Genomic DNA, 15,255 nt, shown 5'->3' on the forward strand with positions numbered 1-15,255 from the left:
TTGCCGAGTTCCAACCCAGGTTCTCTTGACTGATGTTTCATTCAGGTACACGAAATACACAGATGCAACGTGAAAAGTTGAACTGCTGCACGTAGAAAATAGAAAAAAAATCTGGTGAACATAGCTTTATCAGTAGCTTTTGTGATGTAATTTTGTAAAGCGAAAGGACACTTAACGTTCTCAGTTATCGGTAAGTGCACGCCATACTTTTTTGTGTGTGCCCCTTTTAAAGTTTAAATACTCGAGCCCCTCACAATCGATCGTTCATGCAGATAATGCATATTTGCTGCAACGTCAGTCGAAATAGGTTTCGAATCCAAGGGCGTCATTTCAAGTTGATTTATGTGTGTGTGTCACGCGCGCGGTGATGTTTGTGCGTGTACACAAAGGTCGGCGGCACGAACTTGCGACGGATCTTCACGCAACGGGTCGAACGCGAATCAAACCGCCGAAGCAGCCAATCGCTGCACTCGTTGGAGCCCAGCTACCCGGATGTTTCTGTGGACGGATCATCTACGTCATTGTTCACCGCCGGACGGACGCCCGCTTGGAAATAAGGAATGGCTTTACAATCGCTACAAACGGCCTTTTAACAACATTCCAGGTGAGCGCGTCGACGCGTTTTGGGTCCAGGGATGTTTCGGCAACGCGGCCGCCGCGTCGCGGTGGACCTGAGCCCGTCGGGCTCGTTGTGGGATCCTTACACCGGTTCTGTCATGTCTACTGGAGCGGCGCAGTGAACACACGGCGACCGGTGTCGAGCCCCTCCTTTTCTGGGCTAGCTGCGAGTTCGTTGGGTTTCCCCCTTTTTTCCTCCTCGTTTTTAAAGCAAAGTTATCACATTTTCGAAAAAGCAGAACCGTAATGTGTTATAAAGGGGGCGGTTATGTTCTCCGCCATGTCAGCCCCGTCCATCGTGCCGAGTCGGCTAACGACGTTAGCACGACGTGTTAGCTGCGTTATTAGCTTTTTTTGCGCAACGGTCGCCGTTTCCATGGGGCGGGCGCACGTAACGTGCCCCCGGGTGCTTATTTTAGCTCGAGCCGCGTTCCAAAGTTCCCGTTGCGCTCCCGTTGAACACGCGCACATGTTTAAAGAATGCTTTATTGCAAGTGAACGTCTGTGCGTGCTTGCAGGCCTAGCCGCAACCAACGTGAGTCAGACGGTCTGTAACTGGAGTGGGAGGGAACAGCTGCTTCCCGACCAGGAAATTTTTTTTTTTTTTCATCTTTGTGTAACTTTATTCAACGGAAAGTCGAAAGTAAATTTTTAAACGGTCAACTCTTTCAGGGGAAAAAAACCTGGTTTTATGACGACAAGGACGTTTTTTTTTTTCTCGAAAAATGTCGTTTGTGGCGGGTTTTGCGTGTGCGCGAGGGATCACATCCTGTATTTACATCTACAAAGGGAAATTATTTTACGATCTATTATTAGTCATTGACTTGCGATTGTTTTTTGTTGTATGACGTTATTTCTGTCCGGCACAACTGTTGTGACTCCATAAACAATCTCACCAGTTTTAAAAACGCACAATATTAACACATTCATAGGCAGAGTGGCAATTTTTTGCCTTATTGAGATAAAAGTCTCCCAACATGCCGCAATCAATGCAACAAGTTATTTTTCGTTTATCGTTCAGTTATATGATAACTTTACTAATTTATAATCTCGTCCCAAAAATGGGACGCTGGCCACGAATGGGTTAAGAGGTGTATTCAATGAGAGTGGGGAAAAAAATAAGTCTGCTCATTTTGTATTTGACTTGTTTGCTATTGTAATACATTAAACAACTAGTGGTTAGCTCATCTGCCCCGCAGCGTTAATTTCGGGGTTTGAACCTGTGGAGTTTGCGTGCTCTCCACTTGCTTGTTTTTATTCGTTATTTTAAGCTTCCTCCTACATTTCCACATCATGCATGTTGTGTTCATTGAAGACTAAGGTGGCCTTAATTTTGACAGGGAGTGCGAATGTGTGTTTTACTGCCATCGGCCCAAAACTTACTATGCTCCCCCCACCCGACACACAAATCTATACTATTGGTCACTGAACAACATTGATAGTTGTTTTTCCGAATTATTGAACAATCTAAAGTGTTGGAAATGGTTTACCCCCCTTGATTATGCAATGTGGAACAAATGTGATTTGTTTTTTCATTTAAAAAGTGATGATTTCGCTTAATGCCAGGTGATACGTCTCCTACAATTGCATGTTGAGGTGACTACACCATTTCCCTCCCACCTGAAATCAGCTCCATATTAGCCTCGAACCCAAAGATGGACAACTCGCTCCATAATCTTGAATTTTAGCAAATCAGCCACAGACTCGCTTGAAATATTTGAATAAAGACGTGATTGTTGCTTATTCTAAAATCTTCTGTGTTTTCCCCCCACCCGCAGCAATGAACTATGACCATTGTTGACAGATCCTCCGAAAATTCTGACCACGAGTCAGTCGGTTGCAAGAGATCCCCCTTCACCGGTGGAGACGGGATGGACGGCAGCTGTTCGAGCAGCTGGGCGGTGGGCTCCACCCTGCCCGCCGACTCTCCGCGACTGAAGGGTCCAGGGGGCTGCTTGGGCCCGACGCCTGGTGCCGTCATCTACAATAGTACCCCTTCCTCCGTGGACCGACCCAAAGAGCAAGGTAGGATGTTTAGTGCCTTATTCGTCCTGTTATAGTTTTTAGTTGCTATACATCCAAAAGAAGCTTCATCTGTCGTGTGTCCAGTGTTGTGCAGCGGCGACGGCATCGACGTGCCGCAGAAGGTCCTCTTCTCTCCCGAGCGCCTCAGCCTCAAGTGGAACCAGGTCCACCGCATCGGCGCCGGCCTGCAGAACATGGGCAACACTTGCTTCCTCAACTCCGCTCTCCAATGTCTCACCTACACCCCCCCGTTCGCCAACTACATGCTGTCGCGGGAGCACTCGAAAACATGCAAGTTCTTTTTTCTGTTGTTCACATCACAGCTGCTTGTCTTTCTCACCGCAGTCATGTCTGATGTTTCTCTCGTGGTGCTCTCGCAGGTCACGAGCCAGGCTTCTGTATGATGTGCACCATGCAAAACCACATCATTCAGGTTTTTGCCAACTCTGGGAATGTTATTAAGCCAATTGGGGTGCTGAATGAGCTCAAAAGTAAGTTCTTTGTTAAAAAACAAAACAAAAGAAATACTTTACACTGAACAACAGGCGGCGCTGTTTAGTTGTTTATTTTCGTGAATTTGGAGGGAACTAGTTTTAGGGAGTGCTATGAATCCAGATTAATGTTTTGTTCCCTCCCAACCCAGGGATTGCAAAGCACTTTCGCTACGGAAGCCAGGAGGATGCCCATGAATTCATTAGGTACACAGTGGATGCTATGCAAAAGTCCTGCTTACCTGGAGCCAAGTAAGTTTGATCCTAAATTGAGATTTGCCGTGTATACACAGAGTAAATCATTTGTTATTACATTTGTCAATTTATACTGGACATCTGTTATGTGACAGATTGGACAGGCAAACACAGGCGACCACTTTCATTCATCAGGTGTTTGGTGGTTACCTAAGGTCCAGAGGTACGTTTATGTCAGTGTACGGTTTTACACTTTCAGCATTTCTCATCTGATCATCTTTGGTTTCTGTTTCTTTTTCAGTTAAATGTTTAAACTGCAAAGGAGTCTCCGATACGTTTGACCCTTTTCTGGATATCACTCTAGAAATCAAAGTGACTATACAGAATTTCTTCCATCGTTACGGAGTGTGATTTTTGTAGTTATTTCTACTTCAAATGAAGCTGTTACAACTTATAGATTGTCTCTCCCGCAGATGGCGCTCAGTGTCTCAAAAGCCCTGGAGCAATTTGTCAAGCCAGAGCAGCTGGATGGCGAGAATGCCTACAAGTGCTCCAAGTAAGTTTGTGCAAAAAGACATTTTTGGGAAGTTTTTTTTTTTTTTTTTTTTTCCCCCCCTTGGTGTTTTGTAGCCACTAACAATAATAATACTAAAAAAAATTCCCCGCAGGTGCAAAAAAATGGTCACAGCCTCAAAGAGATTCACCATCCATCGTAGTTCCAATGTGCTCACGCTGTCCCTGAAACGTTTTGCCAACTTCAGCGGAGGAAAAATCACAAAAGTATGTACCCGTAACTTGGTTGTGCTTGTGTATTAATTTCATATTCATCATTGTGTTTTTTTCTCTTCAGGATGTGAAATACCCCGAGAACCTGGACCTGCGGCCCTTCATGTCCCAGTCGCAAGGGGAGGCCCAGCACTACGGGCTGTACGCTGTTCTGGTCCACTCTGGATTCAGCTGCCATGCCGGACACTACTTCTGCTATGTTAAGGTTCTTGCTCTGCTGTCCAACTAATTATTACTGGTCTAACTCTCTGGTCTGGTTTTAAAGTTGACATATTCCCTCTTGTGTGTCGCCCAGGCAAGCAATGGTCAGTGGTTTCAAATGAATGATTCTTCTGTGACTGTCAGTGACATCAGGTCTGTTCTGAACCAGCAGGCCTACGTCCTTTTCTACATCAAGTAAGTAAACCTTGAACACTGATTAGGTTTTTAATATTTGTTTATATCAAAGCGTTGCAACTCCAAAGTCCAGACTTCCTCTTTCATTTGTAACCCCTTCATAGAACACAAAGCATGTATAAATAAATGTTTTATGGTCTTTGGTTTCCTTTATTGTGTTTTGTTGTTGTTTTTGGGGAAGTGGACTTTTGGAAACGTACTTATGTTCTACATACAGGGAGTCCTCGGTCTACGATTGAAATCCATTCCTACAGTAGCAACTTAACTCAAATTTCGACTTTAAGTCGGATTCCACCATTAAAGTCAGAATTTACATGAAAATACTTTGTATAAAAAAACAAATGCATTGAAATAAACAAGATGATGTACTTAGCATTATTTCTGAAAGGTGGATGGAGAAGAAGGGGAGGCTGTGCTTAGCCACTGCGAAGGAACCTGGTCCTCAATCCTCTCCATCTCGACAAGTATCAAAGAACCTTGTTTTGTGGTCATTGTATCAGAGGAACGGAACCCTTCATCACATGCGCTAAAATACAGGCTTTGTCTTTCATAATTGTCATCACGGTCAAGCGACTGAAGCCTTGGTGGTGTTGGTGTCTTTCCTTTCTCCAAACGTTTTATGATCTTGAGCTTTGTTTCCATGGTAATGGATTTTCTTTTGGCTCCAGAAGCATTACTAAAAGACACAGCTTTCTTCTTTGGGGCGATAATCTCTAAAAAGGAGGGCGAAAAATGCGAAGGTACTCCCGGCGCACAAACACGGACAAGCATTATTAGCTGGACAAAATGGCGGACGGGGGACAGGCGTTGTAAAGTCGAAACGTCTTAGGTCGAGACCGTCTTAACCCGAGGACTCTCTGTAAAGTGTAATGCTACCATACCAAAAAAACAAATGTCATTATTGCCAGATTACCCATTATCCCCCCCCCCCACCCACTGTATTAATGCATTTCAACATAAGGCAATTTTATTTTGTTTTACTAAATCTACTAGTTTAATACCTTTCACATCTCATTTTTCAACATTTCGTCTTGTTTTCGCTCTTTTTTTTTGTGTGTCTTGCATCTCATTGGTTGCGTTGTTGTTTCACAAGGTCTAGTGATGGAAAGAAAGAAGGGGACTATGGTCACATGAGCCATAACTCCGTTGTACCTGGCCAGTCGTCACCCAGACCAGTGGTGATACCCCGCATGAACACCACCAGCCACAACAACAACAACGTCTGCTTTATCGGACCGCAGCTGCCTCCACACATGGCTAAGGTAATGTTGAGCCCCCAAAACTATATGAACATTTCATATCATGGTGAAAATTATCATTATTTGTGTCACGATATGATTGAAGGAAATATAGATAAAATGTCAGATACATCTTTGAAAAACAAAATCAGATACCCTAAGTACAAGTTGGTTTATTTTAGGACTTCTTGTCCACTCAAAAAGTGTATCCTGATGTTTCCTGGTCCAAAGTGGGGGTTCCCTCTCGGGCTCATTTCCTGTTTTCCCAAGTTATAGTTGCATTAAGTAGTCAGTGTTTGAGCAAGTTTTTGTGCTTTTAGCAGAACTCTCTCCACATAAATGGAAATGGATCTCTGAGGGATTGTCCCAAGCCCAGCACCAGCAGCAGTGTCGCAGGAAAATCGAATCACGGCGCGTCGTCCTCCTCTTCCACGTCACACTCAGCCAGCCAGCCGTCAGTCATCCCAGAGCACGACAAGCGCCTGAAGCTGTCGTTCTGCATTGGCCAAGGCAAACAGAATCGCCCGACCTCGTCCTCGTCCTCTGCCAGCGGCTCCTCGTCCTCCAGCTCTTCAGCCTCAGCATCCTCCTCCTCCCAGTCTACCTCAGACGCTCGATTCATCCCACGTCCGCTTAACCACGTCAACGGCACGGCGCGCAGTAACGGGGATCACCAGGGCGCCGGGAACGGATCTTCGTCCTTGGTGCCGTACAGCCAAGAGCTCTCAGAGGAGTCGGACCAGGAGAACGGCGGATCCCTGGACAACGGCTGTTCAGGCAAGAGTCACGTTAATGGAGACCCAAAAACAAGGGATGAATTTGCCAAGGTTCCCGCGGCAGCCAATGGGGACTCTGAAGCACACCACAATGGAAATGGTTTGAATGGAATTTCACACAGCAACCAAAACGGTCACCGTTATGGACTTCAGAAAATCAATGGACATAATAGTGCTGAAAAGGTCAGTTATAGTTTAGCTTTTTATTATTTGTTTGTAATTTAATGAGTCCAGTGTGCAGTTCCATACCACTGCAAATTAGAACCACAAGATTTAAATTGGAAAAAAAAATTGGTGGCCATCAAACTGACAATTTAGTGGGGGGCGGGGGAGTGGGGGGGTGGCGTGGGGGGCACAGAATGTTTGTGTATGACTACCATTAAAATGACTTTCTGCCTTTCAGATCTCTGCCAGTAACGATGGAAGTTTGTCATCAGAGGGGACTTTGACAGTGAACGGACTGGACATGGACCACCGTAACCCAAGGTAGCTTTCCAATACAGTTGAAGCATCAAAAATCTGCTGTCACAAGCATTATCATTATCGATGCATTATAAGCAATGAAATATCGCGAGAAACTTATTTCACAACATTACCCTTAAAATTAATGGGCTACTTTTGATTTTGGTGTTAAAAAAAAAAAAAAAAAAAATCGGACTGGAAATGTACGAGTAATTAAGCCTTTTAAAAAAAAATGGGGTTGTCAATATTAATAGTTTAACCGTGAATATAATAAAAACTAGGATCCCAAGATTTACAGAGCCTACAGAAGAACACACCGGATTATAAGCCTCACCCAATACATTTGGAAATGAAATACCATTTGGTACATACATAAGCCGCACCTGTGTAAAAGCTTAACGTAGCAACAACACGGTAGGACGAATAGGGCTGATAAAAAAAACATGCCGGTTTAAAAAAAAAAAAAAAAAAAACAGCGGCAGCTACACAGTGGCAAGACGATAGCACAGCACTAACAGGGCTGGTTAAAAAAACATGACTAAATCACTCAAACATGGCAGGAACACAGCAGCAATACGCTAGCGAGGTGCTAACTGTAGTGCAGCACTAACTAGCGGGGCCCTCACAGGGCCAGTTTAAAAAAAATGTGTGTGTGTATATATATATATACACACACACACAGGTAAAAGTCACTAAGACATGGCAGTTACATAGCAGCAACACGCTAGCACAGCGCTAACAAGGCTAAAAAAAAAATACCGGTAAAAGTCACTTCCTTGGCACATATATTCCATCGGTCTCACTCTTCCTTTTTCCGCTCGAGTGCTCCCTTGCGGTCGTTAGAAAAATTGCACAAATTATCCGCATCACCACATAAATCACAGGATTGAAAGTGTGTGAAAAAAGTCGTGGCTTATGGGTCGGAAATTATGGTAAATATTTAAAACATGTTCTGATTTGAGGGGGGGAAAGCACCGTTAGATGCAAATGTAGCAGGGCAAAAATGTGGCCCTTCAACATACTTCCTTGACACTAATACATGTATATAGACGCCTTGTGCAGCTTCTTGAAACTTCTCAGGGTGTTTCAGCACAAATAGCTGAGGACTTGCAAATTGAGGTTTGTAATTGCTTGTGGAATATGCGGGGTACACTCTAATCCACTCTTGACCTTTGCCTCCCTTGTTCTCGTGATTGCAGCAAAGAGGCGTCCCACGCTGGTCCTGATCAGAGGGTCCAGCCTGCTGCCAGTGAAAGCCAGCACATCTCTCCCGACACAAAGGCTACACGTGTGTCCGATCCTCCGCGTCAGCGGGTACCCTGCGAGACTGCAGCCGCTTCCGCCAACAAGATCCATTCTCCCACATCGAGCGAGTCCGCATCCATCAGCCCTCCAGCCTTACCCACCTTGCCAGACTCCTCCCACAGTACCAACGGCACATGCGCAGCCCTACCGAAGGTTCCCGCTCGCACAGACGAAATCAAAGACGTACCGCTGACTAATGGTTCATCGGCAGCGGGCTCCGAGGTGCGTGCGGATGTGAAGGAGCAGCTGCAGCCCGGTCCCGCTTCCAGAGGCCATGAAAGGCGGTCTTCTCGGGAAAGGGGTAGAGACAGAGTGTACTCGTCCAACTGGAGCAGGGACAGAGACGGTTACTTCAGGGACAGGAGTCAGGAGCGGTACGCGAATCGCTACAGACGCAACTACAGAGACCAGCACTACCACCAACGCTCGTACAGGGATATGGATTATTACTACCGGGACTGGGAGGGCGAGCGTCGCTGGGACCGAACCGTTCACCACCCGAGGGAGCGAGATCGCGACCGCTGCTCGCACCACTACCACTTCTACGACCACCAGCGATCCAGGGAAGAGCGCGATTACGAACGCCGCAGCTACGGCCACTCCTACCACCGCCAATATCACGCCCGCTGGAGGGGGGAGGACGACGGCCGAGAATTTCGCGGGATGAGGGACGATGGCAGGGAAAGGGACGGCTACCCCTACAAAGACGCTTGGGCGCGGAGCAGGTCGCCGTATCGGAACCCTCTTCCGCTGTCGGAAGAAGAAAGTCATCGGAGGAGCGGTTGCTCGGAAGAGCGCCACAGCAAGAGGCATAAAAAGAGCAAGAAGAAGAAGTCAAAGGATAAAGAGCGATGCCATGACAGTGGGTGAGTAATTCTGTCTCTCTTGTATATAATTAATGTAATTATGCTTGCCAATTAAGATTTAGTAATTTACATTTAATAGAGTAACTCATGTAAAATTATGTTTTTGTGATGTTTTATATTTTAATAAAATAGAGCGTGGGCATTGGTCATAATTATAATGAACTAAAATGTATATTTTGCTCATTTTTTAATGTTGTGTAAAGAAATATTTAGTAATGGATGTTTTTTTAATTGTATGAGTGATTAAGTCAATAAAATGTTTGTATTTCATGTAAAAATGTTTACGCTAATAGTAAAATAATGCACAATTATCCATGTGCGGTTATAATAGTTCTGATTAAGTATAAACAATGTTAAAATACAAAAATATTACAGTGTGGAATATTGTTTGAGTAAAATACTGGTTGATCTTTTTTTTTAATATAGTTTGAAAATGTGTAATTATAATTTCAGTGGGTTGCGTCAGGAAGGGCATCCGACATAAAACTGTGCCAAGCAAATATGCGTTCATCTAAGATGGGACAAGCCGAAAGGAAAAGATGATGATTACATACTTAAATACATGAATAAAAAAATGACTGAATACTTTTTAATTAATGCAGTTTAGAAAAAAATGACTAAATGAATGCAACAAATATTACAGGACCACTCGGCATGCCAAATTACAGAACACTGGCCCATACGTAACCCTCGAGCTGCAATTTGCACACCCCATGCCTCTGACTCAACATTGCTCACAAGTGTCATTCTTCTTCTTCTTATTATTTTAATCCCTGTCAGGAGCTCCGACTCAGATCGAGGCTCTGAAGTCAAAAAGAAGAAAAAACGGCGGCACCAGAGTGAGCAGCGCAGTCCGGATGGCCGCAGCAGCGAGGAACACGAGAGCCGCAAACGGCGCCACCTCAAGGACGGCAAGGACGACTGCTCCGCGGAGAAACGGCGCCGCCTCGATGACGGCCGGGGTGCCGCCGGCCCCTCGTACGGCGCCTCCCCCACAGCGCGTGCCCACGGGCCATTTCACGGCCAACTTAATGGACACACAGGTGGGACACGCTCACCACCTGGAGGTAAACATGAAGTCTCAAGTAAAAGGCTTCCAATTTTCGGTTTCTCTTTTGTAGGAAACGGTTACAGGCAAGCCAGTGTTGTCTCCCATTGATGATCCAGCGTACTGGGCAGTACCATGAAGCACTGACAGTGAGTGAGCAATTAGTACATGTGCTAAAGCAAAAACAGGCTCATCCCTTTACATCAAGCGTGGGCAAAATATTAGAATAAATGACCCGCTCCTGCAGAGCGTTTACATTATTAAGAGTCCCGTAAAATTTCCTGCCCTAATGTGGCGGGTCCCTTCCTCAATTTGGTTAATTCAAATAGACTTTCTCATTTTAAATTCCTTAATCCCATGAAATTTATTAATTGAAGAATAATACATTTTGAAAAAAAATTACTTTATTAAATAATTGGATAATTGTGTATGAATACGATAAAATAATTGACAATCATATAAATGAGCAAGGTTTACTCGATTAAAATAAGCAGTTTTACAAAAAATATAAAAAAATGACTAAAATTAACTGGCTAATTAAGTAGCATTAAATTTATTTTGAAATATAACAAAAGCGCATGGGATATTAAAATAATCTTATCTAAATCTCAAAAATAATACTAAAATAATAAATCCACTATTTTAATTAATTGGGTAATTTATAGTGAAATTATAAATAAAGCAGTGTGGGTTATAATAAGTAATTTTACAGAAAATATAAAAATATTACTAAAACCAACTCGCTAATTAAGTAGGATTAAATTAATTAAAAAATATATGTATAACAAAAGGGCATGGGTTATTAAAATAATCAATCTTATCTAAATTACAAAAATAATACTAAAATAAAAAAAACCACTATTTTAATTAATTGGGTAATTTATAATAATGAAATTATAAATAAAGCAGTGTGAGTTGTTTTTTTTTACATTTACATAAAATATTTAATATTAAAAATGTCATTGGAAAATGTTTAATTATAAATGCAAGTAAAATAAATTACCTTGGAGTATTTTGTCATGCTCTATTTTACATGTAACATTTAATTTTTTTTTTAACCCGCGTTTTGTGGCCCTAAATTACAAAGGTCTACTTTTTGTTTTATATTTTACTTAAATGTTTCTTGTGTTGTTCCAGAACCCCCTGCCGAATTATACAGCGGAGGAATGATTCAACGACATGGTGCTTCATTGGGAAATAATTGTATTTTTACCGCACGTCAAGTGTTTTAACCGTTCACTTTTTAAAGCATCGATTTAGTTGCAGTAACTCTCCCACTCCTGTCGGACGTGAACAATGACAAATATTAATATATAAATGTACTTAACACACAAAGCCTGGAGCTTAAAACATCTCAACTGCTGCTCAGTGGAACTCAGGACTTAAAAACTCATCATCATCCACTCGCTCCACGTAAAGGAAAAACCTGACCCTGCTGAAAAAAGACGTTCGGAAGGTCGCCACATGCGTAGATGATTTTGAGTTTTCCTCATCTTCACCACTGGGAGGGGCAAATGGGTGGGAGGTGTGGAATTTATGAACAAAAACCAACAAGCATCGCTTGACTCACTGATACCTCCACAATACCCTGAACTAACTTGAGCACATTTCCCTGAGTTTTATTTTCAAACACACTCTGGTATTTTTCCAACTTGTCTTTGTTTTGCTTCTTCTCTAAGTCATTCCTTTCTGTCACTCTTTCAGCTCTCAATCTTGTTTGAACGAAACTGAAAAGAAAAGGACAATATAATAATGCTGTCGGACCATTCGTATTTGCTTTTTAATGGAGGAAAAAAAATCTGGTTTGGATCTTCTAGCATCATAAAGGAATACTGTGAATTTAATTTTTCAACTGTACTATCAGTTACTTTTATATAATATAAACGCATATATAAAAGTCCTGCATCAGGATTATAAATAGGTGTTGTTTTTGCTTTATTTGTTTTTAGACAAACTTGTTGATTCTCATATTGTCTGGACTAAATTCAGCCATGAGTATGGATTGTGTTTTTGTTTTGCAACTTTTTTGACAGAAGTTGAAAACTTATTCCTTTTAATTTAGCATGTTAGCATTTATACATTGTACAAGGTAAATGCCTTAAAATACATTTTTGTTAATGTCAGAAATTGTACTGTTGTCTTTGACTTTGGGTGGAAAAATGCACTGAAATAGCTGGAAAACTGATGGAGGGGATGAATTCAAAAGTATTTGGGTGGGGCAATGCGGAAAAATGTACTTTGTACAAAATAGATGTAATATCCACATGTACACCATTACAGTAAACAAGCACTTAAAATTGAATGCAAGATGATAACCATCTGTTCAAAGGTGTAGTCATTAAAAAAAAAAATCAAATGGCTTACGAAATAACCAAAGAACTGTTGGATTTTTTTCTTCTTTTTTTTTTTTAATATTCCCCCTACATCAGTTTGCATCTTTGTCGTTTTGTCATTTTCACACGCACCATGATTGTAAATTGTTTAACTAAACGGTGAATTAATGGCCATTCAATGATTTGGAAACTATAAAAAAAAACATTATGTACATCATATACATGCAGACTGTAAAATGATTTTAAAGAAAATAAATTACAAAAATAATCACGAGGGTGGGGCTTCATAAAATGCTAACGCGGCTTTAAAAGAAGCAATGCTAATCAAAAGACGCCTAATAATAGTAATACAGTAGTGCAAATATTTCTTAATCTGGTAGCCAATATTCCAAGTAATTTTCCACAGGTGAAATACACTACTAATAAAAATTCGAGATGCTTTCATTTGGAATTCCAGGATGAACCTGATAATGGGTTTAACAGGTGAGCTTAATTTGACTCGGAGACATTTGGAATGTACAGTTGTACTTTGAGGCACAAGTTTCATTTCATTGGTTGGGTGACTACGCTTGGAATTCAAAACCCCCAAATCATGAGTAATAAATGGGAATACCATTAATGCAACTGCAGTAATAATGTGTTAACGTTTTCCATGTGTTGCTACACTGTTCAGCTAACACTGCCACTAGTTTAGCTCCGCTTGTCTATGTGCGTTAGCATTTAAGCTAGCTGGCTAACATACTTCCCTCACAAAAATTAGCCGGTGGTTTGAGATGGACGCATAATAATCTTTGTTTTTTATGCTTAGTTTGACAGTAAACGTCAACTGGGAGTGACACTCAACCGGAGGAATCGCTGGTGTGCCGAACCGCAGCTTGTTTTGAAGTGAGTTTTCGCAGAAGCGCTGGTATTGATTGTTTTGTACTGATTCTGATTTGAAATTTTGTCTTGGAAGTCAAAGCAAAACAAAAAAAAAAATAAATAAAAAATGCCGAACGATGGCTTGTGTCACATTTTAGGTTCATCTTGAAATTTCACCCACAAGCCAGTATCCCAAACTGTTTTGGGGGGTTTGTGGTCATCTAAAGCTACGAATAAATCAGTGCGTTTTGCATATACAAATCAGACCAGCTGATTAATTAGCTTTGAGGCTTCCCATCAGGACAGAATTTTTGAGAACGACGCCCTCCTCGCTGAGTGAAATAGATGCAGTTCCTTGTCAAATCCTCTTCGGGGTGCTAAAGTTCCTCCATCCTAAAGGTTGCACATAGTTCTTCATAGCTTTCAACTGACAACCGATCCACAAGTTTTTAGTCGGGGGCCGAATTCTGCTCGCCTCGGACCTGGCAGTGATGCAAAGGAGAGACTTTTGAGAGAGGCCTTTGGCTATTTCTTATTGGCTATCCTCCTCTTTCTGGTGGCCAACATGTCGTAGAAAGGATCCCTGCTGATGCTGGCCCTGCGAAAATTGGAGAGAAAACATAATTTTGGCGTCCGTTTGTATCCAAATGAAGTGTGCACACGTTGTCAAATTCAAGATTAGAATGTTTGTGCGCAGTGTAATAGTGGCCGATGTGTCTGACATTGGAACTCCACACAGGAAGGCCCAAGTATAAATTTGAATCCTGGACCTCATCACTGCGAGACAGACATGGTAACCACTTGGTCACAGTGCTGCAAAACAGACGCTTGTCCTATCTTGAATGCCACTACATGGTCGCATATACTGCACAAGCCAGACACCGTCACTGAATTCATGTACTAATTCTTCATTATGTGTTTTAATGATATTTTTACATCATTACTTTTTTTCCTGTCGTGCTCGTGACGTCACCATTTTCACGGCGCCATATTGCCGGTCAAACGGAGCTGCTTGACATTGGACCAGAGGACAATATTTACAGTACCCGAGACCTGTTGTGCTGTTGTCACAACAGACGAGACCAGATATGGAAGACCAGCTGAAAAGACCAGAAAATATCGATGGATTTCGGCAATTAAACATGATGGATGGTGCCCAACTCAAATACACAATCGCTTCATTTCAGGTAGGAATTATTCTTTTCAATCTCATTTATTTAAATATTAGTATTTTTATTGAATACTAGCTGAACAGATCGATCGATTCCGGCAAAGGTTAACGTGTCGCCGAACACACTTCTGTGTTCACTAGCCGTCAAAACCGTCACTATGTGGGATTCATTCCTGATGAGAACAGATCGACCAACAAAGTATTCATATGCATCCAGACTTTTCTACGCTTTCAAACTTTTCTGTGTAAATCTCAATGACTTACTCGCCAGAGCCATGTGTAGATCCAGTTGTCCAAAACAAGCGGAAGCGGGTTATCAGTCCAATTTCTTATCGGTGAAAACATCGATTTTGCCATTAAATACTGGTCCTCAATGCTGAGTTATCTAATTTTTACACACACCTTCGTTTATTTTCACCTTCTAAACGTCTGACGGTATCGGATAAGACTCTCGGCGTCGTGCCACAAGACATATTTCCGTGTCGCCTCCGACCGACTTAGCATTGAGCAATGCTTAGCTTGACCGGCAATTTGGCGAGGTAAACAAAAGTCACGTGATTTTATGATGTAGGTGCAACCTACACTTGTCAATTTTGGAGCACCGTCACATTTCTACAAAAACGTCAACGTTCGCTAGCCTGTCTGAAAAAATACTTTACACATTTAAACATTTTTATCTGGGTA

The 15,255-nt window shown here is 42.2% G+C and overlaps 2 protein-coding genes across 6 annotated transcripts in view; one reads left to right on the forward strand and one right to left on the reverse strand.

Annotated features, from left to right (window-relative positions):
• Window positions 1-40: 40 nt before the first annotated feature.
• On the forward strand, window positions 41-11,481 carry usp42 (ubiquitin specific peptidase 42). 5 transcript variants are annotated; one of them, XM_061810690.1, is made up of 19 exons: window positions 41-190; window positions 390-604; window positions 2,397-2,643; window positions 2,728-2,934; window positions 3,024-3,134; window positions 3,287-3,386; window positions 3,485-3,552; window positions 3,631-3,701; window positions 3,803-3,885; window positions 3,998-4,109; window positions 4,180-4,320; window positions 4,411-4,511; window positions 5,605-5,773; window positions 6,070-6,708; window positions 6,929-7,011; window positions 8,187-9,158; window positions 9,939-10,201; window positions 10,280-10,355; window positions 11,344-11,481. In XM_061810690.1, exons 3-18 carry the CDS (start codon window positions 2,406-2,408, stop codon window positions 10,315-10,317), a joined length of 3,396 nt encoding a protein of 1,131 aa, XP_061666674.1. In that variant the 5' UTR covers window positions 41-190; window positions 390-604; window positions 2,397-2,405; the 3' UTR covers window positions 10,318-10,355; window positions 11,344-11,481. The 5 variants fall into 5 exon arrangements, with proteins under 5 accessions (XP_061666674.1, XP_061666678.1, XP_061666677.1 ...); XM_061810694.1 differs by lacking the exon at window positions 41-190 and having other exon boundaries at window positions 362-604; window positions 2,423-2,643; XM_061810693.1 differs by lacking the exon at window positions 41-190 and having other exon boundaries at window positions 365-604; window positions 6,073-6,708.
• Window positions 11,482-12,950: 1,469 nt separating this feature from the next.
• Window positions 12,951-15,255, reverse strand: part of LOC133495746 (cytohesin-3-like) — a 31,105-nt gene continuing 28,800 nt past the window's right edge. The window contains exon 13 of the mRNA XM_061810696.1: window positions 12,951-13,998. Coding sequence (XP_061666680.1) covers window positions 13,926-13,998 — 73 coding nt within the window. The 3' untranslated portion in view covers window positions 12,951-13,925. The remainder of the gene's footprint in view (window positions 13,999-15,255) is intronic.

The sequence above is a fragment of the Syngnathoides biaculeatus genome, chromosome 22, assembly GCF_019802595.1.
Source record: "Syngnathoides biaculeatus isolate LvHL_M chromosome 22, ASM1980259v1, whole genome shotgun sequence".
Lineage (NCBI taxonomy): Eukaryota > Metazoa > Chordata > Actinopteri > Syngnathiformes > Syngnathidae > Syngnathoides > Syngnathoides biaculeatus.

Bases quoted from the DNA above. Each gene is read 5' to 3' on its own strand.
- usp42 (XM_061810690.1), top strand. From the start codon at position 2,406: ATGACCATTGTTGACAGATCCTCCGAAAATTCTGACCACGAGTCAGTC. The intron at 6,709-6,928 runs GTCAGTTATAGT...TCTGCCTTTCAG, and splicing joins GACATAATAGTGCTGAAAAG to ATCTCTGCCAGTAACGATGG. The intron at 7,012-8,186 runs GTAGCTTTCCAA...TCGTGATTGCAG, and splicing joins ATGGACCACCGTAACCCAAG to CAAAGAGGCGTCCCACGCTG.